The sequence below is a fragment of the Tamandua tetradactyla genome, chromosome 1 (genome assembly GCF_023851605.1).
Source record: "Tamandua tetradactyla isolate mTamTet1 chromosome 1, mTamTet1.pri, whole genome shotgun sequence".
NCBI classification, from domain to species: Eukaryota; Metazoa; Chordata; class Mammalia; order Pilosa; family Myrmecophagidae; genus Tamandua; species Tamandua tetradactyla.
The window spans coordinates 183,514,789-183,539,370 of record NC_135327.1 but is presented as its reverse complement, the minus strand read 5'-3'; the positions used below and the strand labels follow the sequence as shown (position 1 = coordinate 183,539,370).

Genomic DNA, 24,582 nt, shown 5'->3' with positions numbered 1-24,582 from the left:
CCAGGTCACTCACACCCTGGAATCGCTCTCCCGGTCTGTTTTCTGTCTCTTTTGTAGCTGTTCTTTGGAGCAGGGCTGAACTCAACCTATCCTATTCACTATCTTCCCGGAAACCTAATATCACCTTTTTTTTTCTTTCAGCTGGTGTGCTGGTTTGAAAGGACTAATCTCACTTTTAATATTTCTTTTTTCTTTCTGCTCTTCAGCCTGACCCATTTCAAGTGTCTTGTCTTCAAATTCGATGATTCTTTTCCTGCCAGCTCCAATCTGTTTTTGAAACTCTCCTGGGCATTTTTTATTTCAGTTATTGTGGTCAATTCCAGTAGTTTTGTTTGGTTCCTTTTTATAACTTCTGTCTCTTTACTGAGACTCTCATATTGCATATTCATTGTTTTTCTGATATACTGTATTTTATTCTCTGGACTTTTCTTTATCTCCTTGAACATTTTTAAGATCATTTTTTAAAAAGCTTTGTTAGTATTGTTCTAGTTTGCTAGCTGCCAGAATGCAACACACCAGAGATGAATTGGCTTTTAATAAAAGGGGATTTATTTTGTTAGTTCTTCAGAGGAAAGGCAGCTAACTTTCCACTGAGGTTCTTTCTTACATGGGAAGGTGCAGGATGGTCTCTGCTGGCCTTCTCTCCAGGCCTCTGGGTTCCAACAACTTTTCCCAAGGTGATTTCTTTCTGCATCTACAAAGGACTGGGCTGAGCTGAGAGTGCTGAGATGAGGTATGCTGAGCTGCTTGGGCTGTGCTACATTGAACTCTCTCATTTAAGCACCAGCCAATTAAGTCAAACATCATTCATTACAGCAGGCACGCCTCTTAGCTGACTGCAGATGTAATGAGCAACAGATGAGGTTCATGTACCATTGGCTCATGTCCACAGCAATAGAACTAAGTGCCTTCACCTGGCCAAGTTGACAACTGAATCTAACTACCACAAGCATGTTCACGTTCTTGTCTTCTTCATTGGTGTTCTCTGTATTTTTATCCTCTTCCTTTGGATGGGCCATCATTTCCTGTTTCTTTGTCTTATACTCTTTTCTTGTTACTGTACATTTTAATATTTTACAGCGTTAACTCTGGGAGGCTTCAAAGTGTCCTGGATCAGGAAGGTTTCCAAAAGCTTCTCTAATGGCTCCTCACAGCTAAGCTTTCCTGGCATGCCCAGCAAATGCAAGCCTTTAGCTAAGTGTCCCCTGCGGTCCTGAGGAAGCACTGTGTCTTTAAATCTCCACTACCTCTGCCCCCATCCAGGGGAGGTTGAAACAATGGCTGCCACTTCCTTTGTGGTGGGTTGAAATAGGAGCTGCCCTCAGAGCTGGGACTTAGTGATCGAAATTTGCTAATCAAAAGCTGTGATCAGTGACTGGCTATGTCCACTCCCGCAATCCCCACCCCCTGACCACTCTGTTCTTGTGGAAGAGGAGTTTTATGTCTCTTTCTGTCATTAGTAGCTAGCCAGGGACTGGATACCACAGCAGCCTTCTGCAAGAGTGTGGGATGGGCACTGGTAGCTGCCGTGCCAAGAGAGCAATTTACAGTTCTTTACTGTCATTTATCTAGCTCTTTCTCCCACTCTTCCCTGGATGTCATATAGTGTTCTTATGGGTTGTGGGGTTTCGAAATATTTGCTTCAGACAGTTCATGCCTGTTTAAAGTTGTTTTGTTTGGAGGACTGAGTCTGCAGCACTCTACTCTGCCACCTTCCCTGGACATCTAGCCATGGCCAACTGATTTTTGACCGTGATGCTAAGTTCACTCAGTTGGGAAAGAATAGACTCTTAAACGAATGATGTTGGGTTAACCGGACGTACATACGCAAAAGAATGAAGATGAATCCTTATCTCACATGATATTCAAAATCCAACTCAAAATGGATCAAAGACCTGAATTTTAAAACTATAAAACTCCTAGAAGAAAACACAGGGAAGCATATTCAGGACCTCTGCAGGCAACAGTTTCGCACAACTTTATACCCAAATCACAAGCAACAATATTAAAAATAGATAAATGGGACCACTTCAAAATTAAAAACTTTGTTCATCAAAGGATTTCACCATGAGAGTAAACAAGAACACATATAATGGAAGAAAATATGTGTAAACCACATATCCAGTAAATCTTTCTAACTAGAATAAAAAAAAACACTTACAATTCAATAACAAAAAGTCAAACAATCCAATGAAAAAATGGGCAAAAGCTTTGAATGGGCATTTCTCTAAGAAAGATGTACAAATAGCAGAAAAATACATGAAAACATGCTCAACATCATTAGCCATTAGGGAAATGCAAATTGAAATCCCAATATACCATTTCACATCCACAAGAATGGCTTATTATAAAAAAGCAGAAAAATTACAAGTGTTGGACAGGATGTAAAGGAATAGGAACACTTATTCATTGTTGGTTGGAATATAAATGGTGTAGCTGGTGTTGAAGACAGTGTGGTGGTTCCTCAGAAAGTTAGGTATAGAATTTCCATATGATCTGCCAATCCCTACTTCTAGGTATGCCTGAAAGAATGGAAAGCAGAGACTTGAACAGTTACTTGCACACCAATGTTCATGGAGGCATTATTTACAATTGCTAAAAGGTGTAATCAACCCAAGTGTCCATTAAGCCATGTCTGGATAAACAAAATGCGGTATATTCATTTAATGTAATATTATTCAGCCATATAAAGGAATGAAGTTTTGATACAGGTGAAATCATAGGTGAAGCTTGAAGATGTCATGTTGAGTGAAATAAGCCAGCACTTTATTATCTCACTTATATGAAATAATTAGTATAAGCAAATTATAGTCAGAAACTAGACTACAGGTTTCCAGAGTCAGAGTGTGGGGAGTGAATAGGGAGTTAATACTTAAATGGGAAAGTTTATATTTGGATGGAAAAATTTTGGTAATGGTAGCACAAAGTAATGGTAGCACAACATTGTAAACATATTTAATATCACTGAAATATGTTCAATGCATTTATGAAGGGAAATTTTAGGTTGAATATGTTAATGGAATAAAAATTAAAGAAAATCCACAGGACTGTACAATACAAATAGTGAATTCTGAAGTAAATCATGAGATATCCTTAATAATGCAATCATAGAAACATGTTTTTATCAATTGCCAAAATGTACTACATCAATGCAAGGTGTTAATAATAAAATAAAGGATGGTATATGGGAATTCTACTTTATGCATGATTTTTGTGAAAAACACTTTTTCTTTTTCTTTCCTTTTTTTTTTTAAAATAACAGATCAACAATTCTCTGCTTGGTAGTGGGTGATCCCCTCCCACGCTCCTTAATAAAAAGCACCTAGAGAGCTTTAGTGCTTTTTCCAATGACACAGTGCGTCCAGAAATCAGCCAGAAATATCTGATCAAATAATCCTTAAAACTCTCTGTTTGGAAGTGGACAGAGATGATGGTAGAATATTATTGTGAGAATAATTAACAGCGTTGAATGGCGCGTGAATGTGGTGGAAAGGGGAAGTGGCCTAAACTTAGTAGCTAAAATTATAAAATTCTTAGAAAATATGAGTAAATCTTCATTACTTTGGGTTAGGCAATGCCTCTTTAGACATGACAGCAAAAGCATAAGCAACAACAACAACAACAAATAGATACACTGGACTTCATCAAAATTAAAATCTTTTGTTCTTCAAAGACATTGAGAAAGTGAAAGAATCACCCACAAAATGGGAGAAAAGGGATTTGTTTCTAGAATGTTTAAAGAGCACTTACAGCTCAATAATAACTAGATAAATCCCCCCATCCCTTCCTAATCGCTAGCTAAGATTCCAAACCAATTTTTCTCATAAATATTTGTTAGCTGTTTTTATTCTTCAGCTTATTATCTTATACATACCTCCGTGCTTTATTCTTCATTTAAAAATATTTATTGATGTCCTGTTATTACCAACTACTGTTATCCGATTTTCGTAGCATTCCTTTTCCGAGTGGTTATAGTCATTCAGAAATTTATTCCTGTCTTCCAAATTTTGGAATCCAAAGCATTAACCTGGAAGTCATATATATGCAGAGTTATTTTCCATTCCTTTCTTCTTTACACCACCAATCACATTTCAAGATTCATTCCTCCAGGGTGAAAGACTTTAATAAATTTCTCTTGGGAACACTATCATTCAGTAACAATGGTCTGAACGACACTTTAATTTCCTAGGTGGTCTGTGGGAATTCGGAAGGGACGTTTACAAAAGTATGACTGAATCCACAACAAATTCTTCCACCTTAGAAAGGCATCACTGGCTCGGCATGCTAGCTCAGATCCAGGTAGGTAGCTGCACAATATCTCATGTTCTCAGTGGGTGGCTGCTAAGTGAATTGAGATATCCCCCCCTAGTCTTAATGTAAACCTGGAGGAGCTGTAATTTCCTTGGTTAGCCACCTTTAAATCACAGACACAACATCTGCCCTTCTTCGCTCCGCAGGAACTTTCCCAGGACTCCGCTTTAACTGAGAAACGATGACGGTTCTTCGCAGGCTTAGGCACACAGTCCGCTTCCTTTGAGACTCGCGCTCCCAGCGCCGGCGCTCTAGTCCTCAAGGAGCCTCTGCATCTCTCCGCCTCCCTGGCTCCGCGTGCCCTTTCGTGCGTCCCTCTGCCCGCCGACGCGAAGCGGGGAGCGCGCGCCGGAGACAGACGTGAGCGAGACGCACGTCCCCGCGAGGAGCGCCGGAAGGAGCCAGGACCCGGACCTCGCGAGTTGCGGCGCGCTCCCAGCCTCCCCCACCTCGCGTCCGCGGCCTCGAGCGCGCGTGCGCGCGAACTCAGGAGCCGCCGCCGCCGCCGCCGCCGCCGCGGCCGCGGCTGCTGCTCCGGCTGCTGCGGGAGGCGGCGCTGGCAGGCGGCTGCGCTCGCTCCAGTAGGCGAGCGAACGAGCGAGCGAGCGTGTGTGTGTTTTTTAAAGATGGCCGGAGCGGCGGCGGCGGTGGCCGCGGGAGCAGCAGCTGGAGCCGCAGCGGCAGCTGTGTCGGTGGCGGCTCCGGGCCGGGCCTCGGCACCCCCGCCGCCTCCACCGGTATACTGCGTGTGCCGGCAGCCATATGACGTGAACCGCTTCATGATCGAGTGCGATATCTGCAAGGACTGGTTCCACGGCAGGTAAATAAACCCCCCCTCCAGCTCTGTCGCCGCCACCGCCGGCCACCGACCAACCGCCGCCTCCGCGCTGGCCGCCCGCGCCTCTCTCCTGCCCCGGCCGCCGCGCCGAGCGCCCAGGGGGCCCTGGCGCCGACACCGGCCCCGAGCCCGGGCCCGGGGCAGCAGGGTGCGCAAGGTCCCCTGGTTCGCCCGGAGCCGGTTGGACTGAGGGGAGGTAGTGGGATCCACTGGCCGGAGCGAAGAGTCGCCACAACAAACAGGAACAAAGGGGGCCGAGAGAGAAGTTGGCAGAGGGAGGCCGGGCGAGGGGACCGCGGACCGGGGGAGGCGCTGGCGGGGGCGCGCAGAGCCAGCCTGGCCGGTCGCCCCTCGCCGCCCTCACATCCCCGGCCGCCGCCCCGCCCGGGGCTCCTAGCCGGGGAGTCCTCGCTGGCCCGGCCGCTCTGCCCACCTCCGTCGCGCTGCGCCTTCCTTCCGGGCGGCGACGGGCTTGCTCCACTTCACTGTCTTCTCAAGAAATTGCCCTCGTCCCCTCCCCCATGGCGGTTCCCCGTCGCGCCCCCTTCCCCTCTTCTTTATAAAACTTCCTCGGCTGGCGTGGTTTGAGGAAGGGGGGCGTCGGCGGTACCTCGTAATCTACAGTGCAAGCCCAGCGAGGCTTTGCCGAAGTAAACAGAGCAACAGATGAGGCACTCTCAAGGACTTAAAAAGATGTTAATTTTAACTTTGGGATCTGGTTCTCCCCCGAGGGGCGACAGGTTGGAGTCGGATGGCACCCGCCTCTCACCCTCCCACCCCCGCCGTACATCCCCTCCTTGTGGGTGAGTGGAGCTGAGGGAGTTTGGAGTGGGGGGTCAGAAAGTACTGTTTTTCGTCCCAAACCCCGAGCGCTGCCCTCCCTCCGCAGCTCAACTTTACAAAGAGTGAAATTTCGCATCATCTGAGGGGCGGGCGAGACCCCGCACTGCCACCCGCGGCTTTCGCCCCCGGCGCTTTGTGGCAGCGAACTTTAGTCTTGCGGGTGGGTACTTTGGGTCCAGGGTAAGGGAGGTGGCGGTGAACGTTGCCCTCTGATTCAGCAGCCGCTTGCGTTTCTGGTTTGACGTTTGTGAGAGATCGGGCCGCCTCCGCAGCCAGGCCGCCGACTCGTGTGTTTTGTAATCAAAGTGTGAGGCTAATAAAGGGCGGCGCCACAGCCTCTTGACTCCGGCGTGGGAGGGATTCACAGACATTTAAACAAAGAAACTAGTTGGCCTTGGGCTCCCAAAGTCCTTATTTGGGTGTTCTGGTAAAGCCCGTGGTCACCTTTAGGTGAAGCAGATTTCCTGAGCACCGTTTGGTGGTGTATCTTGGCGAGGGACGCTTAGGGGTAATAGCAGATATGGTGACTGTGATTGTAGGAAGTGTCCTTTGATTGACAGCAGGACATTTAAATACAGCCTCCGCTTCCCCCCTCCCCAATTTTACAGAAACACTGCAGGACCAGGCCAGATGTCTTCGTCTCCCTCTACTGGCCTGGGGAGGGAAAAAACATTTAAATTACTGTGTTCTTTTCAGTATTTAGTGTTGGTGAACCTAAAATTTCAGGTACAGTTGGTTTTACTTAGTTTTCAGGTAGGAAGATTCTGATAATAAAAACAAAAATAATAAACTATCACTTTACAAGAAGGGACTGCCTTCACTTAGTACTTCTTTAATACGCTGTTTTTATTTTGATTATATTTTGAAAAATTTGATGATACAAAATCTTGTCAGTTCTATTTCTATATTCTGTTCCCATAGCATATTCTAGGCAGCCAGAATAGAGTTTGTCCAAAAATTTAAGTTGTATATAGAATAAACTCAGATCCCCAGGTGAGTGTGTAGATGCTTTTTTAAAAAGAGCTGTTTTATGAAATTGAGACATTTTAAGCCACACAAGAAATTTGCTCCATTGTGCAGGGTAGAGTTTGATAGGTTAATAAATTTTAGACTAGAATCTTATTTATCTTAACTTATACAGTAACACTATAGCTATGAAAATTCTGTGTGGAGAATTTAAGTGTAGACTTGTAAGCTGAAGTTGAAGAGGAAGTAAAGAGGGTGTATATACAAGGGAACAAGAGCAAGATCAAAACAACTATGCTCTGCTTTGTCAAATAAATTTTGTGTGACTTCATATCTTTGGAAGTGAGTATAAAATATATTATTCTTTTGAGCACAGTTGTTTTTTTTTTTTTTGCCAACAATCTTTGGCATGTGATGTGGCTCAGATGTCAAAATTTAGAAAATTTAGCAATATTGCCCTATCAGGTAAAAGCAATATCTTATTAGTAAGTTTAATTCCTAATGAAGTGTTAGTAATTTGGGGTCTATTTTTTTTTCCTGTGATCAGTGTTTACTGTAATGTTTATTGTAGCATGAATTGAGCAATTGTTTTCTTGAGTAGAGCAAAATATTCCCTATGTATTAATTATTAAACAAATATGAGAATTGGCCCCTAAAGGACAAAGGTTATTTTTTAATCCCATGCTTAGCTTTCCTTTGATTTCCAGGGGTGGTCCATCTGCACAGGAGGGTGGCTGGTTGGATACAGTCTTGATCTGGTGTTTTAGTTTGTTAATGCTGTCAGAATGCAATATAACAGAAAGGAACAGCTTTTATAAAGGGATTTAAGTTGCAGGCTTACAGTTCTAAGGCCTTAGAAATGTCCAAGCTAAGACATTGAGAAAAAGATGCCTTAACTCCAGAGGAGTGGGTCCAGAACACCTCTGCCCACTGGGAAGGCACGTGGCTGGCATCTACTGGGGTCTTTAGCTTTTCATTTCAAACAGCTTCCCCAGGGGCATTTTCTTTCTGCATCTCCAAAAGCCTGTGTCTCCTTTTGACTCTGTTGCTTCTTCAGCTCTTTCCAAAATGGTTCCCCCTTTAAGGGCTCCAGTAAGCAACCCCAGCATAAATGGATAGAAATGCATCTCTATGGAAACCATCTAATCAGAGTGTCCCATCCAGCAATATTGAATGAGAATTAAAGAACATGGTTTTTCTGGGGTATACAATGTTTCAAACTAGCTCACCTGGATAATATCTCAATAATTTTATTTTTTCAAGTAGAAGAATTTTTTTTAAAGTTGGAGAATGAGTGGATCTTGGTGTAAATGTTGGTTTGTTCTGCCTGAAGCTCTGACATCTGGAAGTCTAAAAAGTTTTGACTTTACTTTATCCTGATAGGGAAAAAGAAGGCCTTGATGCTTTTCAGCTAGGCAGCAGAGTTTGAGGTTATTGAATGTTGACTTCATCCATGGTGTTCAGAAATTCCCATCTCTTAGTCTTCCTAAGCCGTTTTTGCAAGTGTGAGGGGAAAAGGAAACTTTCTTGGTACAATGTATAGTTGATACTTAAGGGGCAGAGAGCTGAGGAACTAACAGAATATTCCTGGAAGGTTCTTTCCAACCTAGAGCTTGAGTGAAAGACAGTGTAGATCTTTCCAGATAATGTCCTACCCCAGTAATCTTAAGGGTAGATGTCTTTCCAAAGTTCTTATATTCTCCAATGCAAAACTCAAAATATCCTTGTCCTAATTAAATTGTATTGTAATGTCTGTTGTCTTCCCATTCGAATATAAACGCCTTTATTAATTTTTCTAATAATGTGGTCATTTTAAAATTGTGGTCATGTATATATAATGAAATTTGCCATTTTAACCATTGTTAAGTATACAATTCAGTGGCATTAATTATATTCACAGTGTTGTGCTGATGTGAACAACATTAATTACCAAAACTTTTTCATTACCCCAAACAGAAGCTCTATACCATTAAGCATTAACTCCCCATTCTCAACCCCCCAAGCCCTAATCTCCTTTCTGTCTTTATGAATCTGCTTGTTCTAGATATTTCACATAAATGAAATCGTATTATATTTGTCCTTTCTTATCTGGCTTATTTCACTCAGCTTAATGTTTTCAAGGTTCATACATGTAGCATCTATCAGAATTACATTCCTTTTTGTGGCTGAATAATATTTTATTGTATGTCTATACCACATTTTGTTTCCATTCGTCTGTTGATGGACTCTGGGCTGTTTGCACTTTTTGACTTTTGTGAATAATCTGCTGTGAACATTGGTGCACAAGTATCTGTTTGAGCACCTGCTTTCAATTTTTTAGCATGTTTTCTTTGATTGACAAAAGTAATGTTTTATTTAAAAATTTGGAAAGCACAGAAAATCATGAAGAATATGGAAGTACTCATAACTTCTAGAGATTACCAATCTTTTAACATTTGAGGTTTGCGTGTATGCGTATTTTTTTTTTAAAATTGGAATTCATTTCATGCATTTGACTGTTACCTTTTTACATTAATGTATACTTTTCCCTATATCTTTCATGTTCTTTGAAAGTCATTTTAAAGTATTTAATTTCCATGAGGTACAATACATTTTAAAATCATTCCCTTATTTCAGACATTCAAATTAAGGATTGTAAATGGATTATTGGGATTGGTCCACGCCCTGTGGTTGAACAGTATATCCTCTTTTACTCAACTTCTTGTGGTTTCAAGAACCTGATTGTTTCTCCAGATGCCCTTCCCCTGCACTGGGTTTAAAGGTGCCTCAGGGCCTGTAAGATGTTTTTCCTATGTCTAACTGCCTCACTGTTATTTTACATGTTTACTTCTTTTTTTGTACTGATGATGATATGACTGACATCTTTCAGGGCATCTCTATTTCCTTCAGTTAATACATGTAAAACACTTAAAAGACATAGCATATATAAGTACTCACTAGGAGATTTCCTAGAATTAGAATTACTAGTCAAAGGGTACAGACGTTTTTAGGCTTCTTATGCCTATTGCTAGATTGTCCTCCAGAAACGTTATTCCTGTTTATACTCTCATCAGCAATGCTCATTTTCTAGTTCTCTCCAACCTTGCCAATCCAAGGTATTATTCCCCCCCCCATCAAATAGACAAAAAAACTTTGCCAATCTGCAAATAAGTGACTATTCTTCTAAAAGACATACCCAAGAATGTTCATGGAGTGTTATATATATTATCCGCAAACTGGAACAACCTAAATGCCATTAGCATTAGGTTAGATAAATTGTGGTATAATCATAAAATGGAATATTAGTCACTCATAAAAAAAGAACTGCTACATGCATCAACATGGATGAATCGCACAGTTATAAGTTGAACAAAAGAAGCCAGTTTAAAAAAGAGTATATACTTTTTAATTCACCTTATATTATGTTCAGGTGCAGGTACGACTGGTGATACAAATCAGAATAGTGGTTACCTTTGTGGGGGGGGTAATTGACTAAGAGGGACCTCAAGAGACATGTGCAGGAAATTTTTTTTAATCTTGATCTTGGGTGGTGGTTACAAGGGTATATACAAATGTAAAAATTCAGAGCTGCATGTACACTGAACATTTTAAAAGACTTTTCAAACACTGCAAATATTAAAAAGTTAAAAAAATTAAAAATTCACCAATTTGATGGTTGACGTAGTATTTTGTAATTTTATTTAAATGTATTTAAAGAGATTAAATTTATTTAATGAGATTTACTCTTGAGTTTTATCATTACTTATGATGGCTTTGGTTAAGAAAGGTGTTTTTTGACACATTAAAAGTAGTTTTCTTATCATAGTGTTGTAAGAATTTAAGGATGAAGTTGAATTTTGTTGACCTCTATGAAGATGATCATATAGCTTTTCTCCTTTGAACTCTTGATGTGATATATCATTCATTTGTTCAGAACATAATTGAGTATTTGCAGTATGCCAGGTGCTGTTCATTGTGCTCACGATGTAGCAATTGATATAACAAAGTCCTAGCTCTTGTAATTTATATTCTAGCAGGGGAATGTGAAAGAATAGATAGGACAAGAGAGTGAAAATACTGTGAAGAAAAATTGAGTTAGTGGATTAGAAAGGGATGGGTGGTGGTGGCAAAGCTATTTTTATATAGTGACTAGGGAAGGCCTTGAGAAGAGATATTTGAGCACAAGTGTGGAAGCAAGCCATTAAATGTCTAGAAGGAAAGTGCTAGGCCAAAGAAAAAAGAAATACAAAGTTCTGAGACTGGATCATGTTCTGAAAAGAGCAAGAGCCACCCATGTGGAGTGAAGTGGGACAGTTCATTGTCAGATCTTGTAGGCAATGGTCAATAGTTTGGATTTTGCTCTGAGCAAATTACATGTTTTGAGTAGAGGAAAAATGATTTGGCTTGGACCTTAATAGGAATACTCTGGCTATTATGTAGGGAATTGATTATAGAGATACAAAGGTGAGACTAGAAAGACTAGTAAGAGGCTAATGTAATAATCTAGTGAGAGATGATTTAAAATTTTTGAACTCATTTTGGTAATTTACAAGTGTCTTATGTTAATATTTATTTCTAAAGTTTGAATCAAATGGGAGTTTAGATTATAGGGATAGAAGAATGTCTAGAACAATAGTATTGGGCAGTGATTTCTCAGGTACTCACTCTATAGGTTCCCAGGAATTCACTGGAACGCTTATTGAATGCTTTACCAAGTGCTTGGTACTGTTCTAATGGTTTGACCTATGTTAATTAACTCATTAATGTCACCTTGTAGGATAAGCGTATTTTCATCCCATTTTTCAGTTAAAGAATCTGAGGTTAGAGAGTTCAGTAACTTTCTCAGGGTTGCAAAGCTGACTCAGGCAGGCTGACTCCAAAGCTCATGATTTCAACCCGAAGGCAATACTAGGTCTCCTCTTCTGTTTCCTCTACAGCCATCATAAGGAAGAGTATATTAAGTTTGTCTTGTCTTGTCTCTTATACTGAGGGTCTAGATGGAATAGATGTAATAGGGTTCCAGAGAGATACCCGTGAACATCTTACCTTTTTGTTGTAATTTTTTCTTAAAATTATTTTCTAATGTTAGAAATTGCCATTGGAACAGTATTTATAAAATATTTATTTGATAAGTTTTGTAATTTAACTCTGCTTTCATTCTTATTACAATAGATTTCTTACTGTACTGTATTTTGCTTTTTAAATTAATTTGGTTGGAATTATTATTATTTTTTGCAGCATATGTTTTTATTTCTGGCTTTTCTCATTCAATACTATGTCTATGAGCTTCGTCAATGTTGTTGCATGTAGCAGTACTTCATACTTTTAAAAACTGTTGTGTAGAATTCCATTCTATACATATCCCACAGTTTAACTGTTTTTTTTTTTTTAACTTTTTTTATTGTATAGTATTACATATATACAAAGCAAGGAAATGGAAAAGCAATAGTTTTCAAAGCACTCTTCAACAAGTAGTTACAGGACAGATCCCAGAGTTTGTCACAGGCTGCTCTGCAATCCTCTCATATTTTTCCTTCTAGCTGCTCCAGAATATAGGAGGCTAGAGGGCTTAAATATTTTTTTATCAATCCAATCGACTTTTTTTCCTTCTTTTTTTTTGTGAAAAATAACATATATACAAAAAAGCAATAAATTTCAAAGCACGGCACAATTAGTTGTAGAATATATTTCATAGTTTGACATGGGTTACATTTTGACAATTTTGCATTTTTACTTCTAGCTACTCTGAGATACTGGAGACTGAAAGAGATATGAATTTAATGATTCAATAGTCACATTCATTTGTTAAGTCCTATCTTCTCTGTATAACTCCACCATCACTTTTGATCTTTCCATTCCTCCCTTTAGGGGTGCTTGGGCTATGGCAATTCTGAATTTTTGATATTGGAAGGGTTTGTCACTAATAGGGGGTATGAAGATGGAACTATCTGATGTTCTGGAGAGGCTGGGTTAGGTTTCAGGACTTATCTGGACCAGGGACCCATCTGGAGGTTATAGATTTCTGGCAAGTTACTCTAGTGTGTGGAACCCTTGTGGAATCTTATATATTGCCCTAGGTGTTCTTTAGGATTGGCTGGAATGGTCCTTGTTGGGGGTTGGCTGGTTATGATAGGTAGCAAGGTCTAACTGAAGCTTGCATAAGAGCAACCTCCAGAGTAGCCTTTCGACTCTATTTAAACTCTCTCTTCCTCTGATACTTTATTAATTACACTTCTTTTACCCTTTTTGGTCTGGATGGAATTGTTGATCCCACAGTGCTGGGGGATCAAACTTTAGGGACAAACTGTGTCAAACTTTAGGGCACCCGAATCAATAAGCCATGCCCTCCATCATGAGGCTTGCACTTGTGAAGCTTATGTAGGTAGTGGAGAAGCTTAGACTACCTATAGGCACACCTAAACCTCTTTTGTTGCTCAGGTGTGGCCTCAGTCTCTCTAAGCCCAACTCTGCAAGTGAAATCATTGCCCTCCCCCCTAAGTGGGACATGACATCCAAGGATGAAAGTCTCCCTGGAGATGTGGGAGATGACTCCCAGGGATGAATCCAGACCTGGCACAATGAAATTATATTTTAAACCTCTTCTACATATGTTTCCCTTTAATAATGAAGCCTTTACCTTTCAATGTTAAAATGAAGTCTTTCCAAAATAAAGTGTCAATGGCTGAGAGATTCCAAACAGAGTCGAGAGGTTATCCTGGAGGTTATTCTTAGGCATTAAATAGATATCACCTTGTTAGTCAAAATGTAATGGAGAGGCTGGAGGGAACTGCCTGAAAATGTAGAGCTGTGTTCCAGTAGCCATGTTTCTTGAAGATGACTGTATAATGATACAGCTTTTACAGTGTGACTATGTGATTGTGAAAACCATGTGTCTGATGCTCCTTTTATCTACCTTATCAACAGGCCAGTAAAACATATGGAATAGAAATAAATAACAGGGGGAGCAAATGTTAAAATAAATTTAGTTTGAAATGCTAGTGATCAGTGAAAGGGAGGGGTAAGGGGTATGGTATGTATGAATTTTTTTATGTTGTCTTTTTCTTTTTCTGAATTGATGCAAATGTTCTAAGAAATGATCATGATGATGAATATGCAACCATGTGATGATACTGTGTATTACTGATTATATATGTAGAACGGAATGATCATAAGTTAAGAATGTTTGTGTTTGTTTGTTTGTTGTTATATGTTTGAAAAAAATTTAAAAAATAAAGTCTTTCAGTGTTATTACAGAACCTCATTTGGTGAACATGCCTCATACCAAAAGAAAACGAAAAGCCCAGTTATTGAACTTCTCAATTTTTTTATATGACAGTTTAATCATAGGAGAATACATGAGTTTCCTCTTTGTGTGTTCCATTTGTGAATTTTACACAGATATACTCATTTTTACTTTATAAACAAGCTATGTTGTAATATGGGAGTATTTTCTCAGGCTGCTTAGAGGTATGAGGCATGTAGTTCTCTCAGCAAGTTTTTTTTTTCTTTTTTTAACCATCAGTATAGTACTTGGTATGCTGTCATAGTCCATGTTCTTATGTATGAAATTGAGTTTTCTGATTATTGAAAGGGAAGAATGCCTTTCTTTTGAAGCTCTGAAGTGGGAGGCTCAAGAATAAAACATAACAAGTGTGGAGGAATTTGACTATAAAGCACGTTTTGGTTGGATTTGGTTTGGTTTAAATGCCAAGATACTTTGGACAGTTTTTGAACAGCTGGTCAGAGCTGATTTGCAGCTGCTACAAAGTTTTTGATTAGTTTTGGAACTTACATTTTATTATTATAGTGATTGTTTACAGGCATACATAGGAGATATTTCCAGTTGTGTCCCAGACCTCTACTATAAAGTAAATATGGCAATAAAACAAGTCACACAAATATTTTGGTTTCACAGTGCAGATATGTTATGGTTATGCTATACTATAGTCTCTTAATGTGCAATAGCATAATGTTTGAAAAATGTACGTAACTTAATTTAAAAATACTTTATTGCTAAAAAATGCTAACCATTATCTGAGCCTTCAGTAAGTTGTAATCTTTTGGCCAATGGAGGATCTTACTTGATGTTGATGGCTACTGACTAATAATTAGGGTAGTGGTTGCTGAAGGTTGGAGTGACTGTAGCATTTTCTTAAAATAAGGCAACAAGAAGTTTGCCGCATCAATTGACTCTTCCTTTCATGAAAGATTTCTCTGTAGCATGCAATGCTATTTAATAGCATTTTACCTACTGTAGAACTTCTTTTAAAATTGGAGTCAATCCTCTCAAACCCTCCTCCTGCTGTTTTAACAGCTAAGTTTATGGGGTATTCTAAATTCTTTGTTGTCAATTCAACAGTGTTTACGTCATCTCCACCAGAAGTAGATACCATCTTAACAAACCACTTTTTTTGCTCATTTATAAGGAGCAGCTCCATTAAGTTTTCATGAGGTTGCAGCAATTCAGTCACACCTTCAGGCTCCACTTCTAATTCTAGTTCTCTTGCTATTTCTATCACATCTGCAGTTACTTCTCTGCAAGTCTTGAACCCCTGAAAATCATCCATGAAGATTGGAATCAACTTCTTCCACACTCCTGCTAATGTTGATATTTTGACCTCTTCCTGTTAATAATCGTGAACGTTCTTAATGGCATCTAGAACGGTGAATCCTTTCCAGTAGGTTTTCAATGTGCTCTGCCCAGATCCATCAGAGGAATTACTCTCCTTGGCAGCTATAACCTTATGAAATGTATTTCTTCAGTCATATAAATTGAAAATTGAAATGACTCCTTGATCCATGGTGTATTAGTTTTCTAAATGCTGCTGGAATGCAATATACCAGAAATGAAACAGCTTTTAAAAGGGGAATTCATTTAAGTTAGAAGTTTACAATTTTAGGTCCATAAAAATATCCAGACTAAGGCATCCAGAGAAAGATGCCTTCTCTCAAGAAAGGCTGATATTTGTCACATAGGAAGGTATGTGGCTGGCATCTGCTGCTCCTCGCTCCCTGTTCTGTTGCTTCCAGCTTCTGATGCCAGTGGTTTCCTCTCTGAGTATCTGTGGGACTTCACTTAGCTCCTCTGGGGCACAACTCTGGGCTCTGACTTGCTTAGCATCTCAGCGGAAGGCACATGGTCACGTCTGCTGGACTCACGCTCTCCAAATATCTGTGTTTAGGCATCTGCTCTCTCTGTTTGAACGCCAAGCATCTCCAAATGTCTGCTTTGCTTCTCTGTCAGCTTTGAAGGGGCTGTTCTTTAAGCGTTTGCATCTAATGTTTCTCCAACATGTTTCTCCATTTAATAGACTCTAGTAAACTAATTAAGACCCACCTGAAATGGGCAGAGTCATATCTCCATCTAATCAAAAGGCAACATCCACAAATGGGTGTGCTGTGTATCTCCATGGAGTAATCTAATCAAAAAGTCATACCCACAGGCCAGGCCCCATGGAAACAATCTAATAAAAATTTTCCACCGTACAGTATTGAATCAAGATTAAAATACATGGCTTTCCTGGAGTACGCAACACTTTCAAACTAGCACACATGGGTGCAGAGTGGATATTGTGTTAGCAGGCAGGAAAACAATGTTAGTCTCATACATCTCCATCATATCTCTTGGGTGACCAGGTGCATTGACAATGAGCAGTCATATTTTGAAAGGACTCTCTCTGAGCAATAGATCTCAATAGTGGGTTCAAATTATTCAGTTGACCATATTGTAAACAGTTGTGTTGTCATCCAGGCTTTATTGTTCCATTTATAGAGCACAGGCAGAGTATATTTAACTTAGTTCTTAACAGCCCTGGGGTTTTTGGTATGGTAAATAAGCATTGACTTCAACATAGAAATTGCCAGCTACATCGGAGAGCCCGCCTGTCCTTTGAAGCTTTGAAGCCAGGCATTGACTTCTCCTTTTCAGCTATCAAAGTCCTAGATGGCATCTTCTTCCAACAGAAGACTGTTTTGTCTACATTCCTTGTGTTTGAGAATGGTGTTTAGAAACCAAGATCTGGGTGCTGGGGGTGCTCATTTCTCAGTGGCCAGAGCTAGGAAATATACTAACCCACACACATGCTCACATCTGTGTATTTCTATATCTATCTGTATATATTAAAAAGCATAAATTTTCATAGTGATACCTCTGATTCTAATCCAATATCACAGGGTTCATTTTAGCCTTCCTCCTTTCCTTACTTGTAACTTTTTTGTTTAACAGTGAGAAATCCAACTTTCCTTATCTACAATATATTTATTTGTTCAATTCTAGTATATGCATAAATAGCTTAAGAATTGCTAACTCATATCTTTGTGGGAAACAGATTTACTACCTAAAGTATTTGTGTGCAGTTCTTTTTATCTTCAGCTTTACAGTATCCAGTAAAAAATAATTGTTTTCAAAGTCACTTAGGTTAATTCTTTCCTTCCTCACTCACTTTAGTGTGTTATGTCTTTTATCTGTGATGCAGTTAGGCTTATATTTTACTATTTGCATTTCATTTTGGATTCCTCTTATGTCCTAGTTGATTTTAATTGTTATTTCTTGGGTATGTAAAACATTACATGGTTCTAAAATGTTGGAGCTGTATAGAAAGGTATACTCAGAAATGTCACTTCCACTTCAACCCTTTTCCACCTTCTCCCATTCTTTACATCTCTGTCCATCTACCACTGTAAATAATTAATCTCTTTAGTTTCTGGTTTATTTTTCTGTGTGTGGGATTTTTTTCCACAAATGAGAAAATATATATGTATTTTCTTTTTTCTACTTTGTTTACATGGAAAGTGGCATACTGTAAATAATCTTTTGCAGTTACAGACAATACTACAATGAAAACCTAGTACGTGTATGTTTTCATGTCGGATATCTGTCTTCCGTGTAGACTGCTAGAAACGTAATTACTTGGTCGAAAGACAAGTGTATATGCATTGTTATTATTACCAAATATCCCTCCAGAATGGTTGGACCAATTTGAATTCTTACCAAGAGAGTATGAGGGTATCTCTTTACTCGCATCCTTGCCAACAGGATATGTTGTCATATTTTTAAACGTCAGCAGTCTATTATGTGAAAAATGGCATACAAGTTTTAATTTGCATTTCTCTAAGTTTGAGCAGGTTTTCATATGTTTGAGAGCCATCTTTCCTTCTTTCTCTTTCTTTCCTTCTTTATTCCTTCTTTCTCTCTCTCTCATTCTTTCTTTCATCTGTTCATGTTTTTTGTTATGATTATATTACGTTTGTGTTATTTTGTTCATTTGTTAAAGAGTTTTTTGCATATGAGGGTTATTAGCCCTTTGCTGTTGTATATGTTATAAATAGTCTCTTCTAGTTTGTCAGTTGTCTTCTGGCTTTATGGTGGCTTTTGGTTTTATAGCAAGACCTTTTACTATTTCAGATTTTTTTAATTATTATTTATGTAGCCAAATTTCACAGTATTTTCTTTTATTGCTCTGGATTTTAAGTCATATTTAACAAGTCTATCTCTATTCCAAGATTAAAGAAGGTTTTACCTCTGTTGTTTTTCTGGTACTTTGTAGAGTTTTATTTTTTGCATTTAGATCCCTAATCCATTTAGAGTTTATTTTTGTATATGGTACAAAATAGGAATCTAATTTTTTCTTTTTCTAAATGGCTACCCAGGTGTCCTAGGACTATTTAGTAAACAGTCCATTTGGTTATTGTTTGAGTATATAAAGCTGATTGTTTTTTGTATATTAATTTTATATCTTGCTACTTTACTGAAATAATTATTTGAGTTAGTTTTATTACTACTTCCTTGGAAGTTTCCAGATACACTGTTATATCATATGCAAATGGAGATAGTTTTATTTCTTCTTTACCTATTCTTATAACTCTAATTGATTTATCTAATTGTACAGGCTTATGCACTCATACAGTATTGAATAGTGAAGAAGATAGTGGGTTTCTTTGTTTGCTTTGTATTTCAGCTCACCCCATCCCCAGAGCTATGTGGTTCATTTGCCCACTCTAACAGTCCAACAGATTCTTTAGTTTCTTTGGATAGAATAGAGGAAAACTATTGCTAAATCTTATGACTTTGAGATCAAATAACATTGGGAAATGGGTGATTTTTTTCTCTTTAACTTTCTTCCTCTCTACTAGATCAATGATTTTTTAACTTAAAGCCTTCATTTACCACCATCACAATTTTTGCCATATTTGTGTACCACTTGTAATAATTAATTAATTAATTTTTGCATGGGCAGGCATTGGGAATCAAACCCAGGCCTCCGGCATGGCCGGAGAGAACTCTGCCTACTGAGCCACTGTGGCCTGCCCTAATATCTTTATTTAAAACAACTTTAAATGGACGTTTAAAAAAATTTAGTTTTGTTGTAAACAGATGTTAAAGCACATCTTTGCAATGTTGGGTACATATTTTAATATGTATAATAAAAGATATTTAAATAAAGAATATGCTCTGAAATGTGTACCTGCAAGGTTGTCTTCACGAGAATGAGGGTGAATAATGGGAGAAAAACAGACACAGGGAAAGGATACGGGTTTCTTTAGTGGAAGTAAAGGATTGAAGAATTTATTCAAATAAGAATGACTGTACAAAACAGGTGGCTTAGCAGAGTTTGTCCCATTGGCAGTGCAAGTTTCTCTGGCCTTCAAGGTGCCCTGCTACCAGTGAGAATGCTGACTGGGATCTGGATCCCATCGGGGCAGCCATTCTCACATGGTGATGGTGTTGGGGTTCTTTTCCTTCTTCTCTGTTTTAATGATGACCTTACCTGCCCAACCTTAGCACTTTTCTTAGTATTTCTGATAAGACTGGGTGAATTGAGATCAGCTTCTGAGGTGGATCATCATCTTAGCAGGCTTCAAACCTGCTTGAAGTCTCTTCCTCCAGATACACATAACTACACTTTGGCATTGAACAAAATCACTAAAAAGTAACTAGAAGGCTTGTTACGCACCACCAGGAAGAAGGGCTCCCTGAAATGGTTAAAAATAGCATATCTATTTTTGTTGAAGTAGCATATTCTTGGAATAAATAACATTTCTCCCCCTTAGAAATTTTTGTACTAGTAATTGCTTTTGCAATATCAGTGCTACATATCTTATATTCAGCCATTTATATGTGAGCCACATTTGCCAAATTTGCCTTAGTATGGAGAGATCTATTTTCAGATTCAGGAAGTTTCTGGAGATGTTGTTATTTCAAAAGAAAAGGAAATTTCCAGGGGACCCGGCTTTGATTCCTGGCCCATGCACTTCCCAAAACAAAAAGAAACCAACAAAAATGAACAAACAGAAATTCAACAAATGGTGCTGTAGTAACAGGCTATGCACATGGAAAAAAGAATGAAATGTGACCCCACCATACAGCAGACAAAAAAAAAAAGGAAATTTCTAAGCCATATGGACTGTGATCTTTGGTGATAGTTGGAAATTATCTTTAGGTATGTTAGGTCCCATCCTTTCTGATTTATTCAAGGACAGGGCTTCAGAGAGTTTCTCTCTCTCAGCAATATCATTTTTTCTCATTAGTATGCAAATAAGTATATATCCTTCATTAAAAAACAACAACAAAAACAAAGCTTCCTTGACTTCGCATCCCTTACAGCTGTATCTACATTTCTTTGTTCCCTTTGTATCAAAATTCATCAACAGAGTTATCAATATTTGCTGTCTCCAGTTATTTTTTTCCTCTCTCCCTTTTAAATTGAGGTCCTGTTTTTTCTTGAACCCAATCTAGTCAGGTTTTCATCTTTACCACTCCATTGAAACAGCTCTTGTCAAAGTCACCAGTGAGCATCACATTGTTAAATCCAGTGGTCAGTTCTCAGACTTTGTCTAATTTAAACTGCAAGCATCAATTATGTGGTTGATTGTGTAAAATGTCTGTTTTGAATCATTTTCTTTGCTTGACTTCTAGGAAACCCCTGTGCTGTTTTATTTTTTTTTTTTCCTGCTTCACCACCCTTCTTCTAAGTCCTTATTGCAATGTTCTCTTTTTAATATTGGAATACCCTGGGATCAGTCCTCTGCAGATTTCTTTTTCTGGCACTTATCTAATTTCATAACCTCAGATTTCATTTTTATATAGCTGACTACCAAATTTTTATCCTTTGAAGACCTCTCCCTTAGACTCTAATCTTGAATATATAATTGCCTACTTAATTTATGCTTATTATAATAACTTTGCTCATTTTATGTATGTATTTGTTCAGTGTTTATCCAAGAGAGGTCGGGGGAATAATGAAAAGAAAGGTAGAGAACACAGCAAGTGTTAAGATGAGCAAATGTGTACAAAGAATGAACAGATTATAAGTGTGTGTGCATATTAGTTTGTCTAGACTAGAATTTTACATCATGTGGTAGGTAGGCTCTGTGGGAGTACTACCTTATCTCCTGGCTTTCACTGTATGTGTGTGTATATGTATGTCTATGTGTGTGTGCATATATTTATTTGTGTATGTGTGTGCATATGTATACTATATATATACTATATATATACTTTATATATATAGTATATATAAAGAATATATATATAAAGAATATATATATATAAAGAATACTTTTTGCTGAAAACATCTGAAACATGCCTTATGTGCTTTCTGGATCTAGCAGCTCTCAACAGTTTGTACTTGAAGCAGGCTGGAAATGCTGGGGAGTTAACATCCCTGAGATACAGCCTCAACCATCTACTAATAGGAGAGAGTGGATAAATTTATAGAATCCTTGCCCCTTGGGTGGGGCCACTCTGAAACCTGTTCTCCAATAGTCTTCTAGATGTCCCCAGAGGAAATGAGTCCCAGTTGCCCACAGGGCTCATTGGCTTTCATTCCTTCCTTGTCTACTACCCTACCAGTGCTTCCAGGGATCACCTTCCGTAAGAACACTCGATTCAGATCCTTGTCTCAGGATCTGCTTCTGGGGGACTTCAACCTAAACTAATAGATTGATTATTAATAAGAAGAAAGGTCACAAGCAAGAGATGTATTTGAAAGTAGAGTTTAGATTTCATTACTTAAATAGCAGATAACAGATTTTTTGCAATGATGATCATGTTTGTATATTAATGCATATATGTGTGATTCCATATACTTACATCAGTGTGCAGATACATTGTGAACATGGCTTTCAAAGAAATATGAAGGAAAGCTGCTTTGCTGGCTCACTGAATACTTTGTAGTTTGCTGGTCCTGCTACTTTGAAAAGATGTCTTGCTTTTGTGTGTTTTGTTGTGATTTTGTATGTGTGTTGTTGTTGTTGTTTTACTTTTTTTAATTGTGAAATATATATATAAAAAAAGCAATAAATTTCCAAGTACATTTTAACAAGTAGTCATAGAACAGATTTTAAAGTTTGGTATGGGTTACAGTTTCACGATTTTTCACTTTTTCTTCTAGTTGCTCCAAGATGCTGGAGACTAAAAGAAATAGCAATATAATGGTTCAGCTTTCATACTCATTTGTTAAGTCCTGTCTTCTCTGTTATGTTCCTCCTTTTCTTTTCTTCTTCTTATGATAAATGATATATATACAAAAAAGCAATAAATTTCAAAGCACATCTTAATAATTAGTTGTAGAACAGATTTCAGAGTTTGGTATGGGTTACAATTCCACAATTTAATTTTACTTCTAGTTACTCTAAGGTACTAGAGACTAAAAGAAATATCAATATAATGACCCAGCAATCAACTTATTTGTTAAACCCTACCTTCTGTGTAAAATTCCATCATCACCTTTGTTCCTTCTCCCACCCTTTAGGGGTATTTCTGCTATGCTGTTCTAACTTTTTCGTGTTGGTAGAAGCTGTTGATAATATGGGTTGCGGGATGGAACTAGTTGATTGTTCTGGACAGGCTGGCCCTTCTGCATTTCAGGACTTATCTGGTCCAGGGACCCATCTGGAGGTTGTAAGTTTCTGGAAAGTTACCCTAGTGCTTGGAACCTTTGTAGAATTTTATATAATGCCCTAGGTGTTCTTTAGGATTGGCAGGAATGGTTTTGGTTGGGGTTTGGCAAACTGTGGTAGGTAGCAATGTCTAACTGAAGCTTGCATAAAAGTGACCTCCAGAGTAGCCTCTTCACTTTATTTGAACTTTCTCAGTCACTGATACCTTATTTGTTATACTTCTGTCCCCACTTTTGGTCAGGATGACATTGTTGATCCTGCCAGGGCCAGGCTCATCCCTGGGAGTCATCTCCCATGCCACCAGGGAAACTTTCACCCCTGTATGCCATGCCCCACATAATGGGGAGGGCACTGGTTTCACTTGCAGAGTTGGGCTTAGAGAGAAATAGGCTACATCTGAGCAACACAAGAGGTTCTCTTAGGCATAGTGTTTTGGTATGATTTTAATTGGAGCTGTTTGTTACTGTTTTAGTTTCTTTCTCCCTCCCTCCCTCCTTCCCTCCCTCTTCAAGATGCCAGAATCATCTCATAGTAGTTAAGTAGCATTTAGCATGGGAACAATTTCAGTCAAGTGTTGACATTTCAGAGATTAATTATCGAAATAGAAAACTAGAAAGTACTTGCGGTCTAAGATTTTCCTATAGCTGTAGAGTATAGTTGTGAAATGTTGCAGAGTGTCTTTAGAAAAGCTACTCAGGAGATAAGTCTTTATCAACTGTATTTAGAAGGATTTGACAGCTACGTATTATGCTCGCCTTAATTAATAGAATACTATGCTCTTTAACTTTGATGACTAAGCATCTTGGATCTTAGTTATCTTCTGTGCTGTGTGGGCTATTGACATGTGTTGAACTGTCTGTGCACTCAATGCTCAGATGTAGCCTATTTCTCTCTAAGCCCAACTCTGCAAGTGAAACCAGTGCCCTCCCCATTATGTGGGGCATGGCATACAGGGGTGAAAGTTTCCCTGGTGGCATGGGAGATGACTCCCAGGGATGAGCCTGGCCCTGGCAGGATCAACAATGTCATCCTGACCAAAAGTGGGGACAGAAGTATAACAAATAAGGTATCAGTGACTGAGAAAGTTCAAATAAAGTGAAGAGGCTACTCTGGAGGTCACTTTTATGCAAGCTTCAGTTAGACATTGCTACCTACCACAGTTTGCCAAACCCCAACCAAAACAAACTGGTGGGCATTTACTGATAGTGTTTCATCTCCTAATTTGCTATCTGTTTTTCCTCCTTCCTCTTAGTTTGCTCTGACCAGCTCCCACGGCAGGGGTTTATTCTTCTGTGTTTTCTTAACTAGGGCAAAACTTATTTCTGTGGGGAATCACCTCAGACAACAGGTCTTCTTAAATTGTGTACTTTGTCATTCTGATGCATTGGTGATAACAGGATGGACCTAGTCAGGAATCAAGTTAAGCTATGCAAAAGAGATTTGGCAAATATTATTTAAGTAGGGTTGGACAGGCAGGGTTAAGATTCTAGAAATCAGAGAGTGCTCCTGGTGCTAGATAATAATTTTGAATTATTACCCTGGGACAGAAGGTCTGCCTGGTAAGTGAGGCTAGTTCTGGCTGTAGATAATTTTACACAGAAGAAAATCAGATGGTTGATGAGATAGGCATAGAGAGGTGTATCTTCTTGTATAGATCTCATCTTTCAACAAAATTGTCACCTGTTAAGGGTACTCAGCCATTAATCTTGAGTTTAGGAAGTGCCCTATGAATATTTTACATTATA

General features: G+C 38.9%; 1 protein-coding gene across 2 annotated transcripts in view; it reads left to right on the top strand.

Annotated features, from left to right (window-relative positions):
* The first annotated feature begins 4,851 nt into the window (after positions 1-4,851).
* KDM7A (lysine demethylase 7A) overlaps positions 4,852-24,582 on the top strand; it is a 109,843-nt gene continuing 90,112 nt past the window's right edge. The window contains exon 1 of one of the 2 annotated variants that reach the window (XM_077147377.1): positions 4,852-5,131. In XM_077147377.1, the coding sequence (XP_077003492.1) occupies positions 4,938-5,131 (194 nt within the window). In that variant the 5' untranslated portion in view covers positions 4,852-4,937. Of the gene's footprint in view, positions 5,132-5,596; positions 5,953-24,582 lie in introns of those variants that run through there. The other variant, XM_077147410.1, reaches the window with a different exon arrangement.